The sequence below is a fragment of the Notolepis coatsorum genome, assembly GCF_963971535.1.
Source record: "Notolepis coatsorum genome assembly, chromosome: 19".
Taxonomy (NCBI): domain Eukaryota; kingdom Metazoa; phylum Chordata; class Actinopteri; order Aulopiformes; family Paralepididae; genus Notolepis; species Notolepis coatsorum.
The window spans coordinates 19,397,778-19,421,860 of NC_140183.1; the positions used below are offsets into that span (position 1 = coordinate 19,397,778).

The 24,083-nt window shown below is 45.3% G+C and overlaps 1 protein-coding gene across 1 annotated transcript in view; it reads left to right on the top strand.

Moving 5' to 3' along the window:
• The window catches only part of LOC311246412 (trafficking kinesin-binding protein 1-like), a 76,946-nt gene extending 62,384 nt beyond the window's left edge, over window positions 1–14,562 (top strand). The window contains exons 10-14 of the mRNA XM_084336569.1: window positions 276–283; window positions 581–912; window positions 3,028–3,483; window positions 8,031–8,133; window positions 12,842–14,562. Of these exons, the coding sequence (XP_084192695.1) occupies window positions 276–283; window positions 581–912; window positions 3,028–3,483; window positions 8,031–8,133; window positions 12,842–14,261 (2,319 nt within the window). The 3' untranslated portion in view covers window positions 14,262–14,562. The remainder of the gene's footprint in view (window positions 1–275; window positions 284–580; window positions 913–3,027; window positions 3,484–8,030; window positions 8,134–12,841) is intronic.
• The last annotated feature ends 9,521 nt before the right edge of the window (window positions 14,563–24,083 follow it).

Below are 24,083 nucleotides of genomic sequence, written 5' to 3' on the forward strand. Positions count from 1 at the left end.
GACGAGCCCAGCGTCTCCAGCATTTCGTGGCGAGTGCCTTGCCCACTACGCCACGTAGCCGCCCTGACCAGTCCTTTGTTTATAGTTTGTTGTCTTGTCCATAACTTGCCACATATTTTTAGTAACATGTTTGCTTTGTTGTTTTGAGTCAAAATGACCTAACTGATCATTTTATTCTCCCGTCCGTTATCTGTGCCGTTCATGAGTCCCTCTTGTATTGTCTGATTGGTTCCAATGGAATCATAATGGATCATTGTGCTCCTTATTTCAATCAGACTCTCATGTTTTGTTTTATTCTCCTTCTCCATTCTTCTCCCTATTCTCTCTCCCTCCTTCTCTCCCTCCCTCTCTATCTCCTCTCTGTATCTCTCTCTGTATCTCTCTCTGTATCTCTCTCTCTCTCTCTCTCTGTATCTCTCTCTCTGTCTCTCTCTCTATCTCTCTCCTCTCCGTATCTCTCTCCCTCCCTCACTATCTCCTCTCTGTATCTGTCTCTCTCTCTCTCTCTCTCTCTCTCTCTCTCTCTCTCTCTCTCTCTCTCTCTCTCTCTCTCTCCTCTCTCTCTCTCTCTCTCTCGCAGGTCAGAGGACTCTAACAGGTGGCCACCAGGGACACCAGGTACTCCAGGCTCCAGGGACCTTGAAGCAGCCCTGCGGCGCCTCACCCTGCGACGTGACAACTACCTGTCAGAACGCCGCTTCCTGGAGGAGGAGAAGGAAAAGACGCTGACCTACCTGGTGGAGGAGGAGGAGGAGAAAGGAGGAGAGAGAAGTGGAGAAGGGAGGGGGACCCCCACAGAAAGCCTGCTGTCCCTGTGTACGCACCCCTCGCTGGGCAGCATGTGGTCAGGATACTCCTTCACACCGCGCTCCTACCTGCCCGACAAGCTGCAGATTGTTAAGCCACTGGAAGGTGATTATCCTGCTCAGAACTGCAACTCCCACCATGCAACGCAGAACCATGACTCCCACAATGCAGTTAGTGTTGATTTATAAGCCAAGAAAGCAGACAGGGATTATGGAGGAAGTTTACAGTCTGTTGATTGATTGATTGATTGAAAACTTTATTAACAGATTGCAGAATGGGTACAATACAGTACAGCTCAATACACACAATTGTTAAGGGGATGCAGACCAGAGAAAGACTTTCGTCTTGTTTACATCAGGGTCCCCCATTTTCAATTCATCAGGACATATATGACATACATGACATACAGATAGTCAGTACTGCTACATCTATACATTTATGACATACCAGATTTGCAAATACAGTACTGTTTGTGATACAGAAGGAGTCAGGAAAAGGGAGTATATACATTTGACGTAGAAACTGTACATTGGAGGAGGTTGGGTGGGGGGGGTTGGGTACACTGGGATATTGACAACCATACTGGGTAATCTACATTGGAGGTGGTTGGGGGGGGGGGGCGGGGGGGGGGGGGGCGGGGGGCACACTGTATATACAAGCAAAACTGTACATTGAGGGGGGGGGGGGGGAGACACTGTACAAACAAACAAAATTGTACATTGGACTATTGACAAAACCATACTAGGTAAATGACTGTACATTGGAGGGGGTTGGGTTAGGATATTTACAGGGGCCAGTGTTGAATTGCAGTCTCCCGTAGGTGTCCCTTGAGAGAGGTTTTGAAAGTGGGTAGTGATCCACATTCCTTTACAGCTTTGGGTAGGGCGTTCCACATTGATATGGCATAATTGCTAAAAGTGTTTAGTCCCCTTATTTGAGCCGAATCTGGGTTTAACATGATTTGTGGAGCTCCCTCTGGTGTTGTGATCGTGGTATTCACTGACCTTTGGGAAGTATTTTGACATGTACATGGGTCTGTCTGGTTTCCATAGCAACCTCAATACAATGACAGTCAATCAGCAGTCCTCTTCAGCTGTTCCTGGGGAGTGAGGTTCCATTGTGTGGTTCTCCCATTACAGCCAAACAAACCGCTTAGAGTAGGTTTTGTGCAATGCGATCGTGCTATGATTTGCTCTGAAACCAGATTGGTGTGGACTTAATATAGAGTGATTTGAGAGAAATGCCTTGATGGCGGCTAAGTGGCGCAGTGGGCAAGGCGCTCGCCACTGACGCAGAAGATGCTGGGTTCGAGCCCAGCTCTCTGCGTTGCTACCAGCTTGGCTGGTCGTTCATACTAATACAATTGGCAGTATTAGGGGGTGGGAAGCTGGTGGGTGGGGATCGGAAGTTGTGGACAGCGACCCCTACAGGTCGGTTGGTGCGCCCTGCGCAGCAGAATCAGGAAGCAACGGGGGCGGCGTGTCCCTCCCACGCAGACCCCCGCCACTGAGAGATCGCGCTGTGCAGGTGTAAAGATGCGACGGCTGCCTCCTCGTGTACCGGAGGGGACACGTGATGTAAGGCTTCGTCCACATTGTAGCCGACCAGTGTGAGGCATAGTCTAGCAACGTTCGAGACAGGGGAGGGTAGAATTGGATGATACGAATTTGGCGGAAGGGAGAAAAATTGAAAAATGGAGAGAAAAAGTTGATCAAAAAAAAAGAAGAGAAATGCCTTGAGTTGGTTATTTTATTTACCAATGATTCCGGGATATTAGCTAATGAGGAGAGTTTGGATATATAAGCCGTTTTCCAAGTACTAGGAACTATGCCTGTTAACAAATAATAAACATGAAATATGTGTTATTTGGACTAGACTACTAACCTACTAGTCAGAGAGGTTGGTTAGGACCAGACTACTAAACTACTACCAACCTACTAGTCAGAGAGGTTAGTTATGACCAGACTACTAAACTACTACCAACCTACAGTGGTCAGCACGGCTGCCTCACAGCACGAAGGTCCTGGGTTCGAACCCCAGCGGGGGGCCTTTCTGACCAGACTACTAAACGTCTAACAACCTATTAGTCAGAGAGGTTGGTTAGCACCAGACTACTAACCTACTCCCAACCTACTGTACTAGTCAGAGAGGTTGGTTAGGACCATGAAAGGCAGCAGTTACCTGTTGTAAAGTATATTATTTTGTGTCTTCTCTCTCCAGGCTCAGCTACTCTCCATGCCTGGCAGCTGTTAGCCCAGCCTCATCTAGGAGGCGTGTTGGACCACAGGCCTGGTGTGGTCACTAAGGGCTTCCGTACCTTAGAACACGACCAAGAACAGGAAGTCACTTGGCAGCTCCACCAACTAGAGGAGGACGAAGGTTCACCTACCACTTCTGTCAGCCTATCGGGAGAGAGCAGAGATCCCTTGGCCCGCCCACTCTCCCCCTTCTGCTCTTCTCGATGCAGCAGCGAGAACAACTTTGATAATAATGACAATAGCCAACCAGAAGCTGGATATCCCACCAGGGATGACTTTAAGGGAGGGGTCATGGGGAAAGAAGGGTTGGTTCTGGACACGCCTCCTCTCTCCTCCTGCCCCTCCCCTCTCCCCTCTCCCTCCTCTGAAGCCAGCGGGCAGACGGAGCTCCAGGGTGGCATGGTGGACAGCCTGCCCGGTGAGGGAGCCTCCTAGCTGGGGTCACAGCACAGCGACACCCCCCTCCTCCATGTGTGCGTGCGTGCGTGTGTGCGTGCGTGCGTTTGTGCGTGCGTGCGTGCATGTGTGTGTGTGGGGGGGGGTTCCCCCCATCATCATCCATCATATGGAGCCTATCCCCGGCCCTCCCTGCATGTTCACGCTCACGTGCACACACCTGCACGGACACACGCACGCCCATCCCGTCCAGATGTTGTGTGTGTGCAGCCATAACCAGTGGAACCCAGAGCACTTGATTTATTCCACTTAATGTACTTCACATGTCCCTGATCTATCTTCTGGCTGGTGATTCATAATGTCTGATGGCTGGTGATTCATAATGTCTGATGGCTGGTGATTCATAATGTCTGATGGCTGGTGATTCATAATGTCTGATGGCTGGTGATTCATAATGTCTGATGGCTGGTGATTCATAATGTCTGATGGCTGGTGATTCATAATGTCTGATGGCTGGTGATTCATAATGTCTGATGGCTGGTGATTCATAATGTCTGATGGCTGGTGATTCATAATGTCTGATGGCTGGTGATTCATAATGTCTGATGGCTGTTGATTCATAATGTCTGATGGCTGGTGATTCATAATGTCTGATGGCTGGTGATTCATAATGTCTGATGGCTGGTGATTCATAATGTCTGATGGCTGGTGATTCATAATGTCTGATGGCTGTTGATTCATAATGTCTGATGGCTGTTGATTCATAATGTCTGATGGCTGGTGATTCATAATGTCTGATGGCTGGTGATTCATAATGTCTGATGGCTGTTGATTCATACTGTCTGATGGCTGGTGATTCATACTGTCTGATGGCTGGTGATTCATAATGTCTGATGGCTGGTGATTCATACTGTCTGATGGCTGGTGATTCATAATGTCTGATGGCTGTTGATTCATACTGTCTGATGGCTGGTGATTCATACTGTCTGATGGCTGGTGATTCATAATGTCTGATGGCTGGTGATTCATACTGTCTGATGGCTGGTGATTCATACTGTCTGATGGCTGGTGATTCATACTGTCTGATGTTGGCTATGTGCTGGGAGACTTTATCTTTCAATTAGTTAATCAATCAAGTCATTATTGGTTGATGATTGATCTCTCTCCCACCCCCTGTCTCTCTCTCTCTCTCTCTATCTCTCTCTCTCTACTAGAACACAGTGTGCCTATCTCTTAATTTATACAGATGTCACCTTCACTGTTTTACATTTCATTTCGACCAATCACAATAATTTTTACATTTTAAACCTATTCTGTCCTGCTTGCTATTTATTGGTTCTCATTTCTCACTTCCTTGAAAGCTGTAATTGCCTACTGTTCTCAGAAGCAGGCAGGAGAGTAGAACTGATCTCAGCCTGACTGGTTTATATACACACTAATATTCTGATATTATTCAGGATGCTCCAGTATTCTGACATTCATTTGGCTCAAATAAAGACCATGTCCTGTTTACAATAACTGGGATAAACTCATCCTGACTATGAGAAACCTGAATATATCTGGTATATGTTGATATTATCTGGGATATACTGATATTATCTGGGATATGTTGATATTATCTGGGGTATGTTGATTTTATCTGGGATATGTTGATATTATCTGGGATATGTTGATATTATCTGGGAGGGATATACTGATATTATCTGGGATATAATGATATTATCTGGGATATAATGATATTATCTGAGATATAATGATATTATCTGGGATATGTTGATATTATCTGGGATATACTGATATTATCTGAGATATACTGATATTATCTGGGATATAATGATATTATCTGGGATATGTTGATATTACCTGGGATATACTGATATTTGGGATATACTGATATTATCTGGGATATACTGATATTATCTGGGATATGTTGATATTATCTGGGATATACTGATATTATCTGGGATATACTGATATTATCTGGGATATACTGATATATCATAAACCACAGATTATTATTATGAAATATCATAAACCAAAGATTACTACTATTAAATATAATTACATAATTTTTCATACAGAAGTTGCAGTTCAAAGTGCTTCACAACAGTAAAAAATACAGGCATAAGCGAACATAAAAAAGATAGAGGTAGCAAGGTAAGGTAAATCAGTGTTTCACATTAGGATCTAGCATCCCAATAGGCCTCTCTGTTTACAGTTTCATTCAGTAATACAAATATAAAAATAGAATGGAGTAAATAGACAGAGTAAAAAGAAAGTGCGGTTTGATTCAGTTTAAAAATAGGCTAAAAATAATAAAATAGAACATAAAATTGTTCGATACAAATATAACAACAGCAGTGCAGAGCAGTGCATCAGTTTTGAATTACAACAGAGCAGCACTCTTAAAATTACAATGCATAGGAGGTAGTGAGATAAAAATGTGCATAGCACCGAGACATGAATTTGATAGGAAGTGTATAAAAGTAGGCAGGGTAAGAAAAGTGCAGGTAAAGTACAATTTGTGTCAGGATGTCCCTGATGTTTCATTTAAATGCCTGAGCAAAGAGATAGGTTTTAAGCTGTCTTTTGAAGATGTCTGGCGAGTTGGCTTCCCTGATGTTTTTGGGCAGTTTGTTCCATCGTTTTGGGGCGTAGTTGATAAAGGCTGCATCATCGATCCTCTTTTGACTGTTTCTGGGAGCCTCTAGTAGTCCAGCAGCTGATGATCGCAGTGTTCTTGCTGGCCTGTAATTTATGGTTGACGATGTAGCTAGGTCCCAGATTATTACTATGAAATATAAAGCATTGATTATTATACAGATTATTACTATGAAATATCATAAACCATTGATTATTATACAGATTATTACTATGAAATATCATAAACCGTTTATTAAGCAGATTATTACTATTAAATCATAAAGCATTGATTATTATACTGATGTAGCATAATATTCTTCCCATAGAGAGAGGATGGCTGTAGTGTAATATATCTCCTCTACATCAGGTTATTTTCAACATGCTTCTCATTAACGCCAACCTACATTTTAAAATACCAGTCTATGGCTGAGGTCCAGCACTGGGGTCAGTGAGGTGTGTGTGTGTGTGTGTGTGTATCATGTGTCAGTAGTGCAGCTGTCAGGTCACATGGTCCCATATGACATCACATGGTTACTGTAGTTAAACTGAAGAGTTGGCCCCGAAGCTGAGGTCACCTTTACTGAGCCTGCAACAATACCTTCAGATAAAATCACCTTCAGATAAAATCACCTTAGATAAAATCACCTTTAGATAAAATCACCTTAGATAAAATCACCTTCAGATAGAATCACCTTCAGATAAAATCACCTTAGATAAAATCACCTTCAGATAAAATCACCTTAGATAAAATCACCCTAGATAGAATCACCTTCAGATAAAATCACCTTAGATAAATCCACATTCAGATAAAATCAAATTAGTTCAAATCACCTTTAGATAAAATCACCCTAGATAAAACCACCTTCAGATAAACTCACCATAGATAAAAATCACCTTAGATCGTATCACCTTCAGATAAAATCACCTTAGATAGAATCACCTTCAGATAAAATCACCTTAAGATCAAATCCCCTTAGATAGAATCACCTTCAGATAAAATCACCTTCACTGAGCCTGTAACAATAAATTCAGATAAAATCATCTTAGATAGTATCACCTTCAGATATAATCACCTTAGATAAAATCACCTTCAGATAAAATCACCTTAGATAAAACACCTTCAGATGAAATCACCTTAGATAAAATCACCTTCAGATAAAATCACCTTAGATAGAATCACCTTCAGATAAAAGCACCTTCAGATAAAATCACCTTCAGATAAAAGCACCTTCACTGAGCCTGTCACAATAACCTCAGATAAAATCACCTTAGATAAAATCACCTTAAATAAAATCACCATCAGATAAAATCACCTTCAGATAAAAATCACCTTAAATAAAATCACCATCAGATAAAATCACATTAGATAAAATCACCTTAGATAAAATCACCTTAGATCAAATCACCTTCAGATAAAATTACCTTAAATAAAATCACCATCAGATAAAATCACATTAGATAAAATCACCTTAGATAAAATCACCTTAGATCAAATCACCTTCAGATGAAATCACCTTCTTAGATAGAATCACCTTTAGATAAAAACACCTTAGATAGTATCGCCTTCAGATAAAATCACCTTAGATAAAATCACCTTCAGATGAAATCACCTTAGATAGTATCACCTTCAGATAAAATCAATTTAGATAAAAATAACCTTAGATAAAACCACCTTCAGATAAAATCACCTTAGATAGAATCACCTTCAGATAAAATCACCTTAGATAAAAACCACCTTAGATAAAATCACATTCAGATAGAATTACCTTCAGATAGAATCACCTTCAGTGATCAATGTGTGTGTGTCTGATAGTCTGCTCTGTCTTGTTTGGTACCTTTTGTCTTTATACTAACCTTCTACCCTTCGTTCATTTCCTTTCCCCTGCTCTGCTCTCATTTCCTCTCCTCTGCTCTCCTCTCCTCTAGTGATGTTTCCAGGGAAATGTTTGTCTCAAACCAGCTCTACCTACACCTACACCACCTGTAGAATCCTCCACCCATCTGACCAGCTGTCCTCTGTCAGCTCCAGGTAGACTGAGCCTCATTATAATGTACTGTACTGTACACACACACACACACACACACACACACACACACACACACACACACACACACACACACACACACACACACACACACACATATATATATATATACAGTACACACTATACTATATATATATATTAGTGCATGTTCTTGGTATCTGATTCTAGGGACATCTATGGATCTCAGGGAATGTATTCCCAGTGTCAGAAATACTGTGTCTGTTACTAGGCTTGAGTAAATTGTAATGAACCAAATGAGAATATCAATTAAATTGTTTTTATCTTTGACTGTGAATAACACCATGCTCAAATTGACCAGACCTGAAAAATCTAAGCAAATTAATAAATGGAAGATGATTAAACAGAAGGTTTTGTAGATACAGTACTGAATTCTGCCAATCCGGACACATGCTATTTGAAATATGATTATAGAATATAGAATATCAGGCATAAAATGGTTATGCGATTAAAATGTGATTAATTAGATTAATTAATTACAAATCCTGTAATTAATTAGATACATTTTTTTTATCACCTGACAGCACTAATATATATACACACACACACACACATACTACTGTACTATGTATACATACACACTATACATTATACTGTCCTATACTATATACTATACAATAATATCTTATCTTGTGTTGACCTGACAAGGACCGAAATAATAATAAAGGTATACGCTTGTACTTTTATATTGATATTGGCTCAGCCCAGCGGCTCTTTAACTCAGCACTCCTATAAGTTGCCATCATCAATCGTAAGAAGTTTGTAAACAGCTGTCTGATTGGCCCTGGCAGGTCAGCTGATGAGGAAGAGGAAGTGGGTCTGTATCTGGTGGCGGCTGGTGTGGAACAGGCCCACTGAGCGTGCCCAGTGAGTGTGCACGTGGGTGAGCCAGTGCATGAGCGTGCGCTCATAACGGCATGTGTGTGTGTTTGTGTTTAATATACACTGTGTTGTTGGGTCTCAACCTCTAACAGACACTAAATAATAATAATAATAGCTTGGATTTATATAGTGCCTTTCAAGAAACCCAAGGATGCTTTACAAGGCAACAAAGAAAGACACAAGGAATAAACTAAATTGATAGTAATATTCATGAACAGGTGGGTTTTCAGTGTCTTGAAGGAGTCCAAGGATGTGGCAGAGAGGATCTCAGCCGGGAGAGAGTTCCAGAGGGTGGGGGCCGCCACGCTGAAGGCTCTGTCCCCAAACGTTGGGAGGCGGGTGTGAAGGATGGAGAACAGATCCATGTCTGAGGATCGCAGCCTCCGGGAGAAGGTGTAGGGGTGGAGGAGGTCAGATAGGTACTGGGGGGCATGGAGGAGGTGTAGGGGTGGAGGAGGTCAGATAGGTACTGGGGGGCATGGAGGAGGTGTAGGGGTGGAGGAGGTCAGATAGGTACTGGGGGCATGGAGGAGGTGTAGGGGTGGAGGAGGTCAGATAGGTACTGGGGGGCATGGAGGAGGTGTAGGGGTGGAGGAGGTCAGATAGGTACTGGGGGGCATGGAGGAGGTGTAGGGGTGGAGGAGGTCAGATAGGTACTGGGGGGCATGGAGGAGGTGTAGGGGTGGAGGAGGTCAGATAGCTACTGGGGGGCATGGAGGAGGTGTAGGGGTGGAGGAGGTCAGAATAGGTACTGGGGGGCATGGAGGAGGTGTAGGGGTGGAGGAGGTCAGAATAGGTACTGGGGGGCATGGAGGAGGTGTAGGGGTGGAGGAGGTCAGATAGGTACTGGGGGGCATGGAGGAGGTGTAGGGGTGGAGGAGGTCAGATAGGTACTGGGGGGCATGGAGGAGGTGTAGGGGTGGAGGAGGTCAGATAGGTACTGGGGGGCATGGAGGAGGTGTAGGGGTGGAGGAGGTCAGATAGGTACTGGGGGGCATGGAGGAGGTGTAGGGGTGGAGGAGGTCAGATAGGTACTGGGGGGCATGGAGGAGGTGTAGGGGTGGAGGAGGTCAGATAGGTACTGGGGGGCACACAGGGGGTGGATGAGGTCAGATAGGTACTGGGGGGCACACAGGGGGTGTAGGGGTGGAGGAGGTCAGATAGGTACTGGGGGGCATGGAGGAGGTGTAGGGGTGGAGGTGGATGAGGGTGGGGTGATGTGCTGCTATGTAAAGCTTTGACTCCTAGTGATCTAATGTAACTAGACAGGTAAGAAGTGACTGTTCTCCAGTCTCTAGCTCTGTGCAGCGCAGCAGCAGACTCTCTATAGAAACAGGCTTGGTTTGGTTGCTGGTGGTTTTCGTGTCTGTTTTGGTGCATGCAACAATACTAGGTTGCTTTCACCTTAAGCCCCTAAAGAGATCATTGTGTCGCTATTGAAGCATTTTAATTGATGCTACACAATCGTCTCTATGCAGAAATCTCTAACCGAATCTCTGTCTATGTCTTGTTTTTTACGCTTTTAGTATGGTACAGTGCTTTTCCACCTCGGCTTAAAGGTAGAATCTGTAGTGCCGTCAAGCAGTGACCTCTAGGCAAAACTCACACTATAATAAGTTACTAAACAACAACCCACATGTCAGACCAAAACAAAATAGGTAAACAAAGCGCAATTCCAAGTGCGGCTCTTTTGCCTGGAGGTTGCTGTTTGATTGTCTTTACAGATTCTACCTTTAAGCTAATTGTTATCTTCTGGGTGATGTCACTCTCCTTCCTGCCAGTCCCTGCCGCGTGTAGTCTTTTACCAACAAACTTGCAGTTCCGCGTTCGGGTTCTGCGATCTGATTGGCCACTGACGTACGCTCTCTCTACGCCCAAACAGCGCGTTACGCTAGTTCTGCCTCTAACACCGCCGGGGCTGCGATGGGAACAGGGACAGCTAGGGTGGTCGTCAAGCTGGACCGCATACTCAAATGAGTACACTGCTGTGAAAAGCTGCCCTTGAAACAGCAGCAATACAGCTCTTCCTTGAGCTGAAGTGATGACCCGAAAATTACTCAAGTCCAAATTGTCAACGGTTTGCTTTAAATTGTATAAGCATTCCGTGAAGGTTGCATAGTCCAAGATATGGACGTTGAGAAGCTTGTTTTTAACTGTTAACCGGTCGCCGTTTCCCTGCCGATGTAGTGACAATATGAAAACATGCCTATCTGTGTCCTCCCCTGGGACGCGTAACATATCGACACCGCGTTTTTCCAAGGATTCGCTGCATGCTGTGCACGGGCCGTGAATCAGATCTAAAATCAAAACGTCAGACATGATTGTCTTTTCATGTGCAGTGCAGCCTAACTACTCGAAATGCAAGGAGACTTTCCACTGCGAACTTTGTACTGACTCAGCAGTGGCACCGGCGATCTTTATTTATAACAGAGAGGAACATGCTTCTGTGTGATCATTTAATTCCAGAAACTACAGCGGAGTGTTGTCGATATGTTACGCGTCCCAGGGGAGGACACAGATAGGCATGTTTTCATATTGTCACTACATTGGCAGGGAAACGGTGACCGTTTAACAGTTAAAAACAAGCTTCTCAACGTCCATATCTTGGACTATGCAACCATCACGGAATGCTTATACAATTTAAAGCAAACCATTGACAATTTGGACTTGAGTAATTTTCGGGTCATCACTTCAGCTCAAGGAAGAGCTGTATTGCTGCTGTTTCAAGGGCAGCTTTTCACGGCAGTGTACTCATTTGAGTACGCGGTCCAGCTTGACGACCACCCTAGCTGTCCCTGTTCCCATCGCAGCCCCGGCGCTGTTAGAGGCAGAACTAGCGTAACACGCTGTTTGGGCGTAGAGAGAGCGTACGTCAGTGGCCAATCAGATCGCAGAACCCGAACGTGGAACTGCAAGTTTGTTGGTAAAAGACTACACGCTTCCCTGCCTGGTGAGTAACGTTACCCACGAGCTAACAATTACACACAGAGATGGAAAAGCCATGAGAAGTACTAGATACTACAATTCGTTAGCGCTTTAGGATGTGATTGGTGCTTTTCGAGTGCCGTTGCTGCAGGAAAGAGCACAAAAAAGACCTGGGCTGAGATTCACTTAACGCTCCATCCTCACGGAAGAGATGTCTGCATAGAGACACCTGTGTAGCGTCGGTCAAAGCGTTTCAGTAGCGACTGGGTTTGTACTTTCACCATCAAATTAATGAAACCACATATTTACTACAGAGGAAAAGAAATAGCCAAAACCACTTACACAGCATGAAGGAAAAGCACGTCTTAATATGAAACCTTTTGTCAACAGTTTCTCCATGGATATAGCCTTGTTCTATAGACTACCCATAATGTATAACGCTCCAAAAGAGGTTAGTAGTTTAGTAAATTCACTGGTAGGATTTATTTATTTTTAGATGCAGGTCTTCCATTAACATTGTTTCCTATTATTATTTTTGTCATCACATCCTCTAAATGAAACCATCTCGCTAAAATACATTTATTATCTCTATCATGTGAGGATTTCCTCTTGTGACCCACCAGCAGGGGGCAGGATGCCTGAAACCTTCCTATCAGACTCCAGACTCTCATGTTCTGTTTTCTTCTTCCTCTCCATTCTTCTCCCTGTTTTCTCTCTCTCTCTCTCTCTCTCTCTCTCTCTCTCTCTCTCTCTCTCTCTCTCTCTCTCTCTCTCTCTCTCTCTCTCTCTCTCTCTCTCTCTCTCTCTCTCTCTCTCTCTCTCTCTCTCTCTCTCTCTCTCTCTCTCTCTCTCTCTCTCTCTCCTCAGTCCAGCGGTAGTCTCCTCTCAGAATAGTATCAGTTCTTCTCCTGTCGCCTCCTCCACCCCCTGCTGCACCCCGGGGCGTCTGCCGCTGTCCGAGTCGTCCACCAGACAGAGAGACTCCACCAGGACCACCAGCACCTCCCTGGGCCTGGTGCACCTCCTCCTGGAGCGAGGCATCTCCGCCTCGGTGTACGACCCGCGGAGCTGGGACCGCGGGGCGGACACTAGCGGAGCGAGCACACCCAGCGGAGCGAGCACACCCAGCGGAGCGAGCACACCCAGCGGAGCGATCACAGCCAGCGGCGGGGCGAGCCAGGTGACGCGGCCTAGAGAGAAGAGGAGAGAGCAGACTCCCGACCCCCGCACCCCTCCTAACTCCCCTATCCGCCGCCCCCGCTCCAAGTCCTCCTCCTGCGCTCCTCCCGACTCCCCCCACCATGCCTTCCGCTTCAGCCCCTCTGACGACGACCCGCCCTACCACGACACCTTCCTGGCCTCCAAGCCGGCGCGGACCATCCTGCGGGAGGTGCGGGGGGAGAGGGACCGGGGGCTGCAGCCGGACCACGAGAGCCAAGCGGAGGTGCTGAACCTGCGACTCGTGGACAAGCTGAGACGTTTTCACGCAGTGCCGCTGCTCGAGGCTCCTCCCCCGGGGGCAGCAGGGGGGCGGCTACTGGGGGTCGGGGCTGCTGGTGCTCTGGGTGGAGGTCTGGGTGGAGGCCTGGGTGGAGGTCTGGGTGGAGGTCTGGGTGGAGGTCTACCAGGGCTGAAGAGGAACCGCAGCTACCCAGCCATGGTGGGAGCCAGCATGGCCATGAAGGACCCCCGCACACACATACTGTTGCCACACACCACACAAACACTACACACACAACACGCCACACAGGCAACACGCACACTAAACAACACACACACAACACAGGCAACATGCACACTACACAACACACACACAACACAGGCAACACGCACACTAAATAACACACAAACAACACAGGCAACACGCACACTAAACAACACACACACAACACAGGCAACACGCACACTAAACAACACACACACAACACAGGCAACACGCACACTAGATAACACACACACAACACAGGCAACACGCACACTAAACAACACACACACAGCACAGGCAACACACACACTATGTAACACACACACAACACAGGCAACACGCACACTAAACAACACATACACAACACAGGCAACACGCACACTAAACAACACACACACAACACAGGCAATGCACACTTTACACACCTCACCATACATGCAACCCACACCACCACACACACTCCCCCATGCGCAGGAGCTCCACAATCCACACGCAGCGGAGATAGTCACACCGGACACACAGACCAGTCTCAACGATGACCTATCTCATCCACCCAGACGGGCCAGATTCTACAATGACTGACAGATCAGGAGCCAATGGGCTGAATCCCCTCGTCAGACTGAGTCCTCACAGACGCGACGGGGTCGGTTCCTGAGTTGTCGAGTGGGTTTGAGGGTTCAGCTGTGCAGCACACAGCACCAGTGACCCCTGACCTCCACAGGTTGTGCATAATAATACAGTATAATAACGTGACACTATAGAGTTGGAATAGCAGAATACGGCTTAATTAAACATTAGAAATATCATTACAAATATTAGCTTTATGTGTAAAGCAATGTGATGGAATAAAACTTCAAAAGAAATGCAGTCATCTTCCTTCTCAACACTCACTGGTTTTGATTGTAAACCATCCCCTTTGGCGATGCCCACAGGAAGTCTCGCTGAACGTCTGTATTGTCAGTGTTCTCATGGTGTGTTCTCATGTGTCTTGCTAATTATATCTCTACTACTATGCACTCGGAGTGTAACACTCGATACTATCTGACGAACAATGCCACTGACCCTTAGCCGCCAGAGATGTACCCCTCCTGGTGACTTGTTGTTCACAATCTGTAAGTTGCTTTGGATAAAAGTGTCAGCTCAAATGTAAATCGTACGATTGTGTTTTACCGTCACAATATGGTGCAATACCACAACTCATTGGCCACATTTGTCATTGAATGATAATCACCTATAATCCGATAATCACTCTATACGGCTCTATGACATCACTCTATACAGCTCTATGACATCACGCTATAGTTCTATGCCCCACCCCCACCTCCATGTCTGTGGATCCACAGGTCCAGATGTTGGGATTCAGCCATGGATATACAACACAGCAGTGCACAACAGACACACATATAAACACAACCACACACACACACACACACACATGAACATATACACACAGACACACACACTTTGGACAGAGATCCGTCAGTGATGAATGGTACAGTCTACCCCCCAGGCCAGCTGAGACGATCACTGATTGAGTCTACACACCAACACAGACTCAACTGAACGATGGATGATCTACTCGCTACAGACTCCTGCTGATGTATCCAAGCCTCCAGACTGAACCCAACTGATCCTCAATCTGACGTGTTGCTGCCTTTCTCTGTCTGGATTAGATCGTTCGTGTTGCCTTTCTCTGTCTCTAGGAGTTGTACAAACTGTCTTGTCAAAAGACCTTGATTGGCTGAGCTTGTGATAAGGCCTGACTTCATGGGACAGTTAATTAAACATGTTTTAAGTCTATTCTGAAGCTATGGAGGAGTGCAATGATACAATGTGTCATAACATTTAGACCAGAGTTTGATTCAGTTACTTAATTTTTTTTCAGGTGTAATAAGTTACACTTAAGGGTTAATATGAAGGGGCTGATTCATTCACCAAAAAGTGAACATATGCTATTACAATCTCCCAGTGAAACCCCTCGCTGTCAGATGAAAAGAAGCGGCTGGTGATTGTGTATCGGAGGAGACATGTGGTAGTCTACACCCTCCCCAGACCGACAGAGGAGACATGTGGTAGTCTACACCCTCCCCAGACAAACAGAGGAGACATGTGGTAGTCTACACCCTCCCCAGACCAACAGAGGAGACATGTGGTAGTCTACACCCTCCCCAGACCAACAGAGGAGACATGTGGTAGTCTACACCCTCCCCAGACCAACAGAGGAGACATGTGGTAGTCTACACCCTCCCCAGACCAACAGAGGAGACATGTGGTAGTCTACACCCTCCCCAGACCAACAGAGGAGACATGTGGTAGTCTACACCCTCCCCAGACCAACAGAGGAGACATGTGGTAGTCTACACCCTCCCCAGACCAACAGAGGAGACATGTGCTAGTCTACACCCTCCCCAGACCAACAGAGGAGACATGTGGTAGTCTACACCCTCCCCAGACCAACAGAGGAGACATGTGGTAGTCTACACCCTCCCCAGATCAACAGAGGAGACATGTGGTAGTCTACACCCTCCCCAGACCAACAGAGGAGACATGTGGTGGTCTACACCCTCCCCAGACCAACAGAGGAGACATGTGGTAGTCTACACCCTCCCCAGATCAACAGAGGGTAGCACAACGACCAGAATCGCAGGGGAATTGGCATAACGACGAAAATGGGAGAAAGGGAAAAAAGAAAAAAGAAAATATATATAACACAAAATTATTACTTCACTGCATTATGATTCAAAATAATCAGATACATAAACGCACTTTAGTGATTATTAAAGGTATCCAATGGAGTTTTTTACCACTAGTTGGCACTATAGTGCATAGTAGGAGAAAAGGGCCCAGGGCTGACGTAGAAAGAGAGGGCAGTGAAGGCGTGTGAATGTCCTGCCTGGGAGGTCAGAGGTCGAACTCATTACAACTTCACCAAAACAGATGGAATGTCAACATCGCGAGAGCAAAGAGCCAACAGCCAACATGGATTTATAAGTTATATGAGGCATATTTAGACTATAGAACAACAATAGAAAACTCTATTTGGGTTGAAATATAAATGTAAACAAAAGCTAACTGTTTACAAGAAAACTCTGTTGGAGACCTTTAGCTGAGATGTAATCTCCACATTCATATTGTTTATTATTTTTACACCCCTATGATAATAATAATAATATAGTCTTGATTGTTTTGACCTTGATTTATGTGAAAGCTGTATTTCACACTAGCGACTGATTCCCTCCAACACCCTGTATATAAGAACCTCTAGATTGGGGTCTTTAGTGTGTCTCCTCTATGACTGAATATTCGACTGTGCCTGAAAACAAAACAAGCCAAAACACTGTAGCTCCTTGTTTTAGTGTTTTCGTTTTTAAAGGGTGTTGCTTCATTAAACGTGTTTCTTACTTCCTACATTGTCTGTGTGTTCATGGTGAGGAGGGTCTCAGGTCGTCTGTGTTCATGTCTCTCTGGTCGTCTGTGTTCATGTCTCTCTGGTCGTCTGTGTTCATGTCTCTCTGGTCGTCTGTGTTCATGTCTCTCTGGTCGTCTGTGTTCATGTCTCTGGTCGTCTGTGTTCATGTCTCTCTGGACGTCTGTCTTCATGTCTCTCTGGTCGTCTGTGTTCATGTCTCTCTGGTCGTCTGTGTTCATGTCTCTCTGGTCGTCTGTGTTCATGTCTCTCTGGTCGTCTGTGTTCATGTCTCTCTGGTCGTCTGTGTTCATGTCTCTCTGGTCGTCTGTGTTCATGTCTCTCTGGACGTCTGTGTTCATGTCTCTCTGGTCGTCTGTGTTCATGTCTCTCTGGTCGTCTGTGTTCATGTCTCTCTGGTCGTCTCTGTCTTCATGTCTCTGGACGTCTGTGTTCATGTCTCTGGTCGTCTGTATTCATGTCTCTGGTCGTCTGTGTTCATGTCTCTCTGGTCGTCTGTGTTCATGTCTCTCTGATCGTCTGTGTTCATGTCTCTCTGGTCGTCTGTGTTCATGTCTCTGGTCGTCTGTGTTCATGTCTCTCTGGTCGTCTGTGTTCATGTCTCTCTGGACGTCTGTGTTCATGTCTCTCTGGTCGTCTGTGTTCATGTCTCTGGTCGTCTCTGTGTTCATGTCTCTCTGGTCGTCTGTGTTCATGTCTCTCTGGTCGTCTGTGTTCATGTCTCTCTGGACGTCTGTGTTCATGTCTCTCTGGACGTCTGTGTTCATGTCTCTCTGGTTGTCTGTGTTCATGTCTCTCTGGTCGTCTGTGTTCATGTCTCTCTGGACGTCTGTGTTCATGTCTCTGGTCGTCTGTGTTCATGTCTCTCTGGTCGTCTGTGTTCATGTCTCTCTGGTCGTCTCTGTGTTCATGTCTCTCTGGTCGTCTGTGTTCATGTCTCTCTGGTCGTCTGTGTTCATGTCTCTCTGGTCGTCTGTGTTCATGTCTCTCTGGTCGTCTGTGTTCATGTCTCTCTGGTTGTCTGTGTTCATGTCTCTCTGGTCGTCTGTGTTCATGTCTCTGGTCGTCTGTGTTCATGTCTCTCTGGTCGTCTGTGTTCATGTCTCTCTGGTCGTCTGTGTTCATGTCTCTCTGGTCGTCTATGTTCAAGTCTCTCTGAACGGTCTGGTCGTTTCATAGTTGTGGTCAGAGCAGTTCCAAGAACGGGGGGGGGGGGGTACACGTTCTGTCACAACACAGTCTCATCAGAATACCTAAATAAAGTACCACAGGAAAAAAGGTATGTTATTATTATTTTATAGTATTATATTTATATATTCTAATCTTTATTTGTCATTGAACTGATTGTAATAGCCTCAGCATCTTTTAATCTTTATTACTTGAATGTTGATTGAACACTTTTATATCAACACTGCTACACAGAAACAGACAGAACCAGCTTCATACTCCACACAATCCCACCTGGGAGATGCCCAGTACAACCACAGTCTGGCACTGTTGACCACTAGGAGCTGCTCAGTACAACCACAGTCTGGCACTGTTGACCACTAGGAGCTGCTCAGTACAACCACAGACTGACACTGTTGACCGCTAGGAGCTGCTCAGTACAACCTCAGTCTGACACTGTTGACCACTAGGAGCTGCCCAGTACAACCACAGTCTGACACTGTTGACCACTAGGAGCTGCCCAGTACAACCACAGTCTGACACTGTTGACCACTAGGAGCTGCCCAGTACAACCACAGTCTGACACTGTTGACCACTAGGAACTGCCCCGTACAACCACAGTCTGACACTGTTGACCACTAGGAGCTGCTCAGTACAACCTCAGTCTGACACTGTTGACCACTAGGAGCTGCCCAGTACAACCACAGTCTGACACTGTTGACCACTAGGAGCTGCCCAGTACAACCACAGTCTGACACTGTTGACCACTAGGAACTGCCCCGTACAACCACAGTCTGACACTGTTGACCACTAGGAGCTCAGCTGCCCAGTACAACCTCAGTTTTAGGAGCTCATACATGCTACACACATAACTCAGACTGAATGAATGAATGAATGAAAACTTTATTTAACAGATTGCAGAATGGGTACAATACAGTACGGCTCAATACATACAATTGTTAAGGGGATGCAGACCTGAGAAAGACGTTTGTCTTGTTTCCATCAGGGTCCCCCATTTTCAATTCATATAGACATATGTGACATACATGACATACAGATAGTCAGTACTGCTACATCTATACATTTATGACATACCAGATTTGCAAATACAGTACTGTTTGTGATACAGAAGGAGTCAAGAAAAGGGAGTATATACATTTGACGTAGAAACTGTACATTGGAGGTTGGGTGGGGGGGGTTGGGTACATTGGGATATTGACAACCATACTGGGTAATTTACATTGGAGGTGGTTGGGGGGGGGGGGGGGGGCGGGGGGCATACTGTATAAACAAGTAACACTGTACATTGAGGGGGGGGGGGAGGAGACACTGTACAAACAAACACAATTGTACATTGAACTATTGACAAAACCATACTAGGTAAATGACTGTACATTGGAGGGGGTTGGAATGATTGGGTTAGGATATTTACAGGGGCCAGTGTTGAATTGCAGTCTCCCGTAGGTGTCCCTTGAGAGAGGTTTTGAAAGTGGGTAGTGATCCACATTCCTTTACAGCTTTGGGTAGGGCGTTCCACATTGATGTGGCATAATTGCGAAACGTGTTTAGTCCCTTATTTGAGCCGAATCTGGGTTTGACATGATTTGTGGAGCTCCCTCTGGTGTTGTGATCGTGGTATTCACTGACCTTTGGGAAGTATTTTGACATGTACATGGGTACCTTGGTCGTGTAGTGTATCTTGTAGACCAGGCCCATTGCAAGTTGTTGTACTCTGTCGTCTACTCTAAGCCATCCTAGGTTGTCGAAGTGGGCAGGGGTGAGGTGGGTTCTAGGAGTAAGGTCAAGCAGTAGTCTGACCAGTTTGTTTTGAGATGTTTGTAATTTTGTTTTTAGCGCCTTTGAGGTGCTTTGGTACCATGAGGTGCAAGCATAGTCGTAGTACCCCTGAATGAGTGCTCCTGCCAGAGTCTTCAGGGTGTTCTTGTTTACCAGAGAGGAGATCCGGTACAAGAATCGAGTTCGTTGGTTGACTTTTTTTATTACATTGGATGCCATTTTGTCACAGGAGAGATTAGCCTCTAGGATGGACCCCAGGTAGGTAATTTCATCTTTCCTTGTGACAATATTGTCACCCACTGTAACTGAGAAGCCGTCGGTCTTGCTGAGTTTGTTATTTGAACCGAAGAGAATGGACTCTGTTTTGCCCATGTGTAATGATAGTTTGTTATCAGCGAGCCATATGCAGATTCTGCCTAGTTCCGAGCTGAGGGTTTTTTCAACCTGTAACTTGTTCTTGTCAGAGACCAGCAGGGCTGAGTCGTCCGCAAACAGGAACAAGTTGCAGTCACAAGCTGACGACATGTCATTTGCATAAATTAGGAACAGTAGCGGTCCTAGTATGCTTCCTTGTGGAACACCACAGCTCACTGTGAGGGGGGGGGATAGGGTACCGTTTACCTCCACCATCTGTTCCCTCCCCTCAAGGTAGGATTGCATCCAGCTCACTGATAGACTATCAAAACCAATTGCTTTTAGCTTGTCAATCAGAATGGAGTGATTGACCGTGTCAAAGGCCTTTTGTAGGTCCAGCATGACCATGCCGCAGTATTTGCCTGCGTCCACCTCTTGTTTGATGTGGTCATTCAAATAGAGAAGGCATGTGTCAGTGGAGTGGGATGTTCTGAAGCCAGATTGGAATTCGTAGATTAGATTTTTTTCCGCTAGGTACTTTTCGACCTGTTCGTAGACTATTTTTTCCATGACTTTCGAGATGGAGGTGAGAATAGAAACAGGGCGGTCCACACTGGCGATACCGGTGCCAAATCTGATACCTGGGATACCTATAGAGATAAATATAATGTTTTATCTATGTTTACCAGCAGCGCTGACCGCTGAGCACCTCATATCAAATCAGTGCATGCAGTGGCCCTCTAGATGGCGCCAGTGCATATCAAATCCCAGTGTGGCGGTTGTCTTTTATTAATTGATTGATTGAAATTTGTATGATTGCGGAATGAATGAATGAATGAATGAAAACTTTATTAACAGATTGCAGAATGGGTACAGTGCAGTACAGCTCAATACATACAATTGTTAAGGGGATGCAGACCAGAGAAAGACTTTCGTCTTGTTTCCACCAGGGTCCCCCATTTCCAATTCATCGTAACATATATGACATACATGACATACAGATAGACAGTACTGCTACATCTATACATTTATGACATACCAGATTTGCAATTACAGTACTGTATTTATGATACAAAAAGAGTCCAGAAAGAAAAGAGTATATACATTAGGCGTAGAAACTGTACATTGGATTGGGTAGGTGGGGGTGGGACTGTACATTGGAGGTGGTTGGGGGGGGGGGGGGGGGGGGGGGGTAGGAGTGGGGGGGGGGGGGGGTGTTGGCGGGGGTTGTGTTCGGACATTTACAGGGGCCAGTTTCGAGTTGCAGTCTCCCTTAGGTGTTTTTTGAGAGTGTTTTTGAAAGTGGGTAGTGATTCACATTCCTTTACAGCTTTGGGTAGGGCGTTCCACATTGATGTGGCATAATTGCGAAACGTGTTTAGTCCCTTGTTTGAGCCGAATCTGGGTTTAACATGATTTGTGGAGCTCCCTCTGGTGTTGTGATCGTGGTATTCACTGACCTTTGGGAAGTATTTAGTCATGTACATGGGTACCTTGGTCGTGTAGTGTATCTTGTAGACCAGGCCCATTGCAAGTTGCTGTACTCTGTCGTCTACTCTAAGCCATCCTAGGTTGTCAAAGTGGGCAGGGGTGAGGTGGGTTCTAGGAGTAAGGTCAAGCAGTAGTCTGACCAGTTTGTTTTGAGATGTTTGTAATTTTGTTTTTAGCGCCTTTGAGGTGCTTTGGTACCATGAGGTGCAAGCATAGTCGTAGTACCCTTGAATGAGTGCTCCTGCTAGAGTCTTCAGGGTATTCTTGTTTACCAGTGAGGAGATCCGGTACAAGAAACGAGTTCGTTGGTTGACTTTTTTTATTACATTGGATGCCATTTTGTCACAGGAAAGATTTGCCTCTAGGATGGAACCCAGGTAGGTAATATCTTCTTTCCTTGTGACAATATTGTCACCCACTGTAACTGAGAAGCCGTCGGTCTTGCTGAGTTTGTTATTTGAACCGAAGAGAATGGACTCTGTTTTGCCCATGTGTAATGATAGTTTGTTATCAGCGAGCCATATGCAGATTTTGCTTAGTTCTGAGCTGAGGGTTTTTTCAACCTGTAATTTGTTCTTGTCAGAGACCAGCAGGGCTGAGTCGTCCGCAAACAGGAACAAGTTGCAGTCACAAGCTGACGACATGTCATTTGCATAAATTAGGAACAGTAGCGGACCTAGTATGCTTCCTTGTGGAACACCACAGTTTACTGTGAGGGGGGGGGATAGGGTACCGTTTACCTCCACCATCTGCTCTCTCCCCTCCAGGTAGGATTGCATCCAGCTCACTGATAGACTATCAAAACCAATTGCTTTTAGCTTGTCAATCAGAATGGTGTGATTGACAGTGTCGAAGGCCTTTTGTAGGTCCAGCATGACCATGCCGCAGTATTTGCCCGCGTCCACCTCTTGTTTGATGTGGTCGTTTAAATAGAGAAGGCATGTGTCAGTGGAGTGGGATGTTCTGAAGCCAGATTGGAATTCGTAGATTAGATTTTTTTCCGCAAGGTATTTTTCGACCTGTTCGTATACAATTTTTTCCATGACTTTCGAGATGGAGGTAAGGATAGAAACAGGGCGGTAGTTGCCTGGGTCTAATTTACTGCCTTTTTTGTGCAGAGGGGTCACTCTCGCAATTTTGAAGTCCTTGGGGACGTGTCCCTGTTTTATAGAGAGGTTTATTATGTGTGTGATGACTGGGGTGATGGCGGCTGCTGAGTCTCTGAGGAATTTGGAGGGGATGTTGTCATGGCCAGTGGCCTTGTTAGGTTGGAGGGCGCTCAGTTTTTTGAGTACCTCATCTGTTGTTACCATTTCCAGTTTGAAGTCGTCTTTGTGGACCCCTAGGTTTTTGTAGTAAGCTACTATGTGTTCTACCCCATAATGCCCTGAGTGGGAGGGTAGTTTGTTTACCAGTGTTGTGGCTATGTTTGTGGGAATGGGTACGATACAGTAACAGTACGGCTCAATACACACAATTGTTAAGGGGATGCAGACCAGAGAAAGACTTTCGTATTGTTTACATCAGGGTCCCCCATTTTCAATTAGTGCTGTTACATCCAGACATTTATGACATACAAGATAAACAAATATACAGTACTGTGTATTTACAGACAGCGTTTCTAAAAAGAGAATAATATATACAGTTGATTTGAGGGGGAGGAAACTGTACATTGGGTGGGGGGGGGGGGTTGGACATTTTATTTACCGGGGCCAGTCTAGTATATGTACTATTTTTACTGAAAGAGAAAGAGGGAAACCCATCTGATGACAATATTCATTCATTATATATGGTCTCCTTCTCTAAGTCAGTGAATATCAAACAATTACTCATTCTGCTGGCGACCCTCTGGGGTAAAACGCAGTGCTTGTGTTAGTAACCAAGCATGTTACACGCTGTCTTGTATCCTAGCAACGCAGGACCAACCCATTCCGAGTTATCCTGGTAAAAACAATGAAAACAACTCAACAAAAGCTATACCTTAAAATTAGACACACGACACAGATCGCAGGCCTTGATTATATATTTAATTATATATTTCGCCCTACTTAAATAAGACGTTCGTTTTCCTAATTTTAACTATATGTTTCACGGAATGATCCGTTCGAACCCGCTGTGGTTGTAGTAAGTGAAGGGGTCCCGAACTCTTCCGCTAACAAACAGAAGCG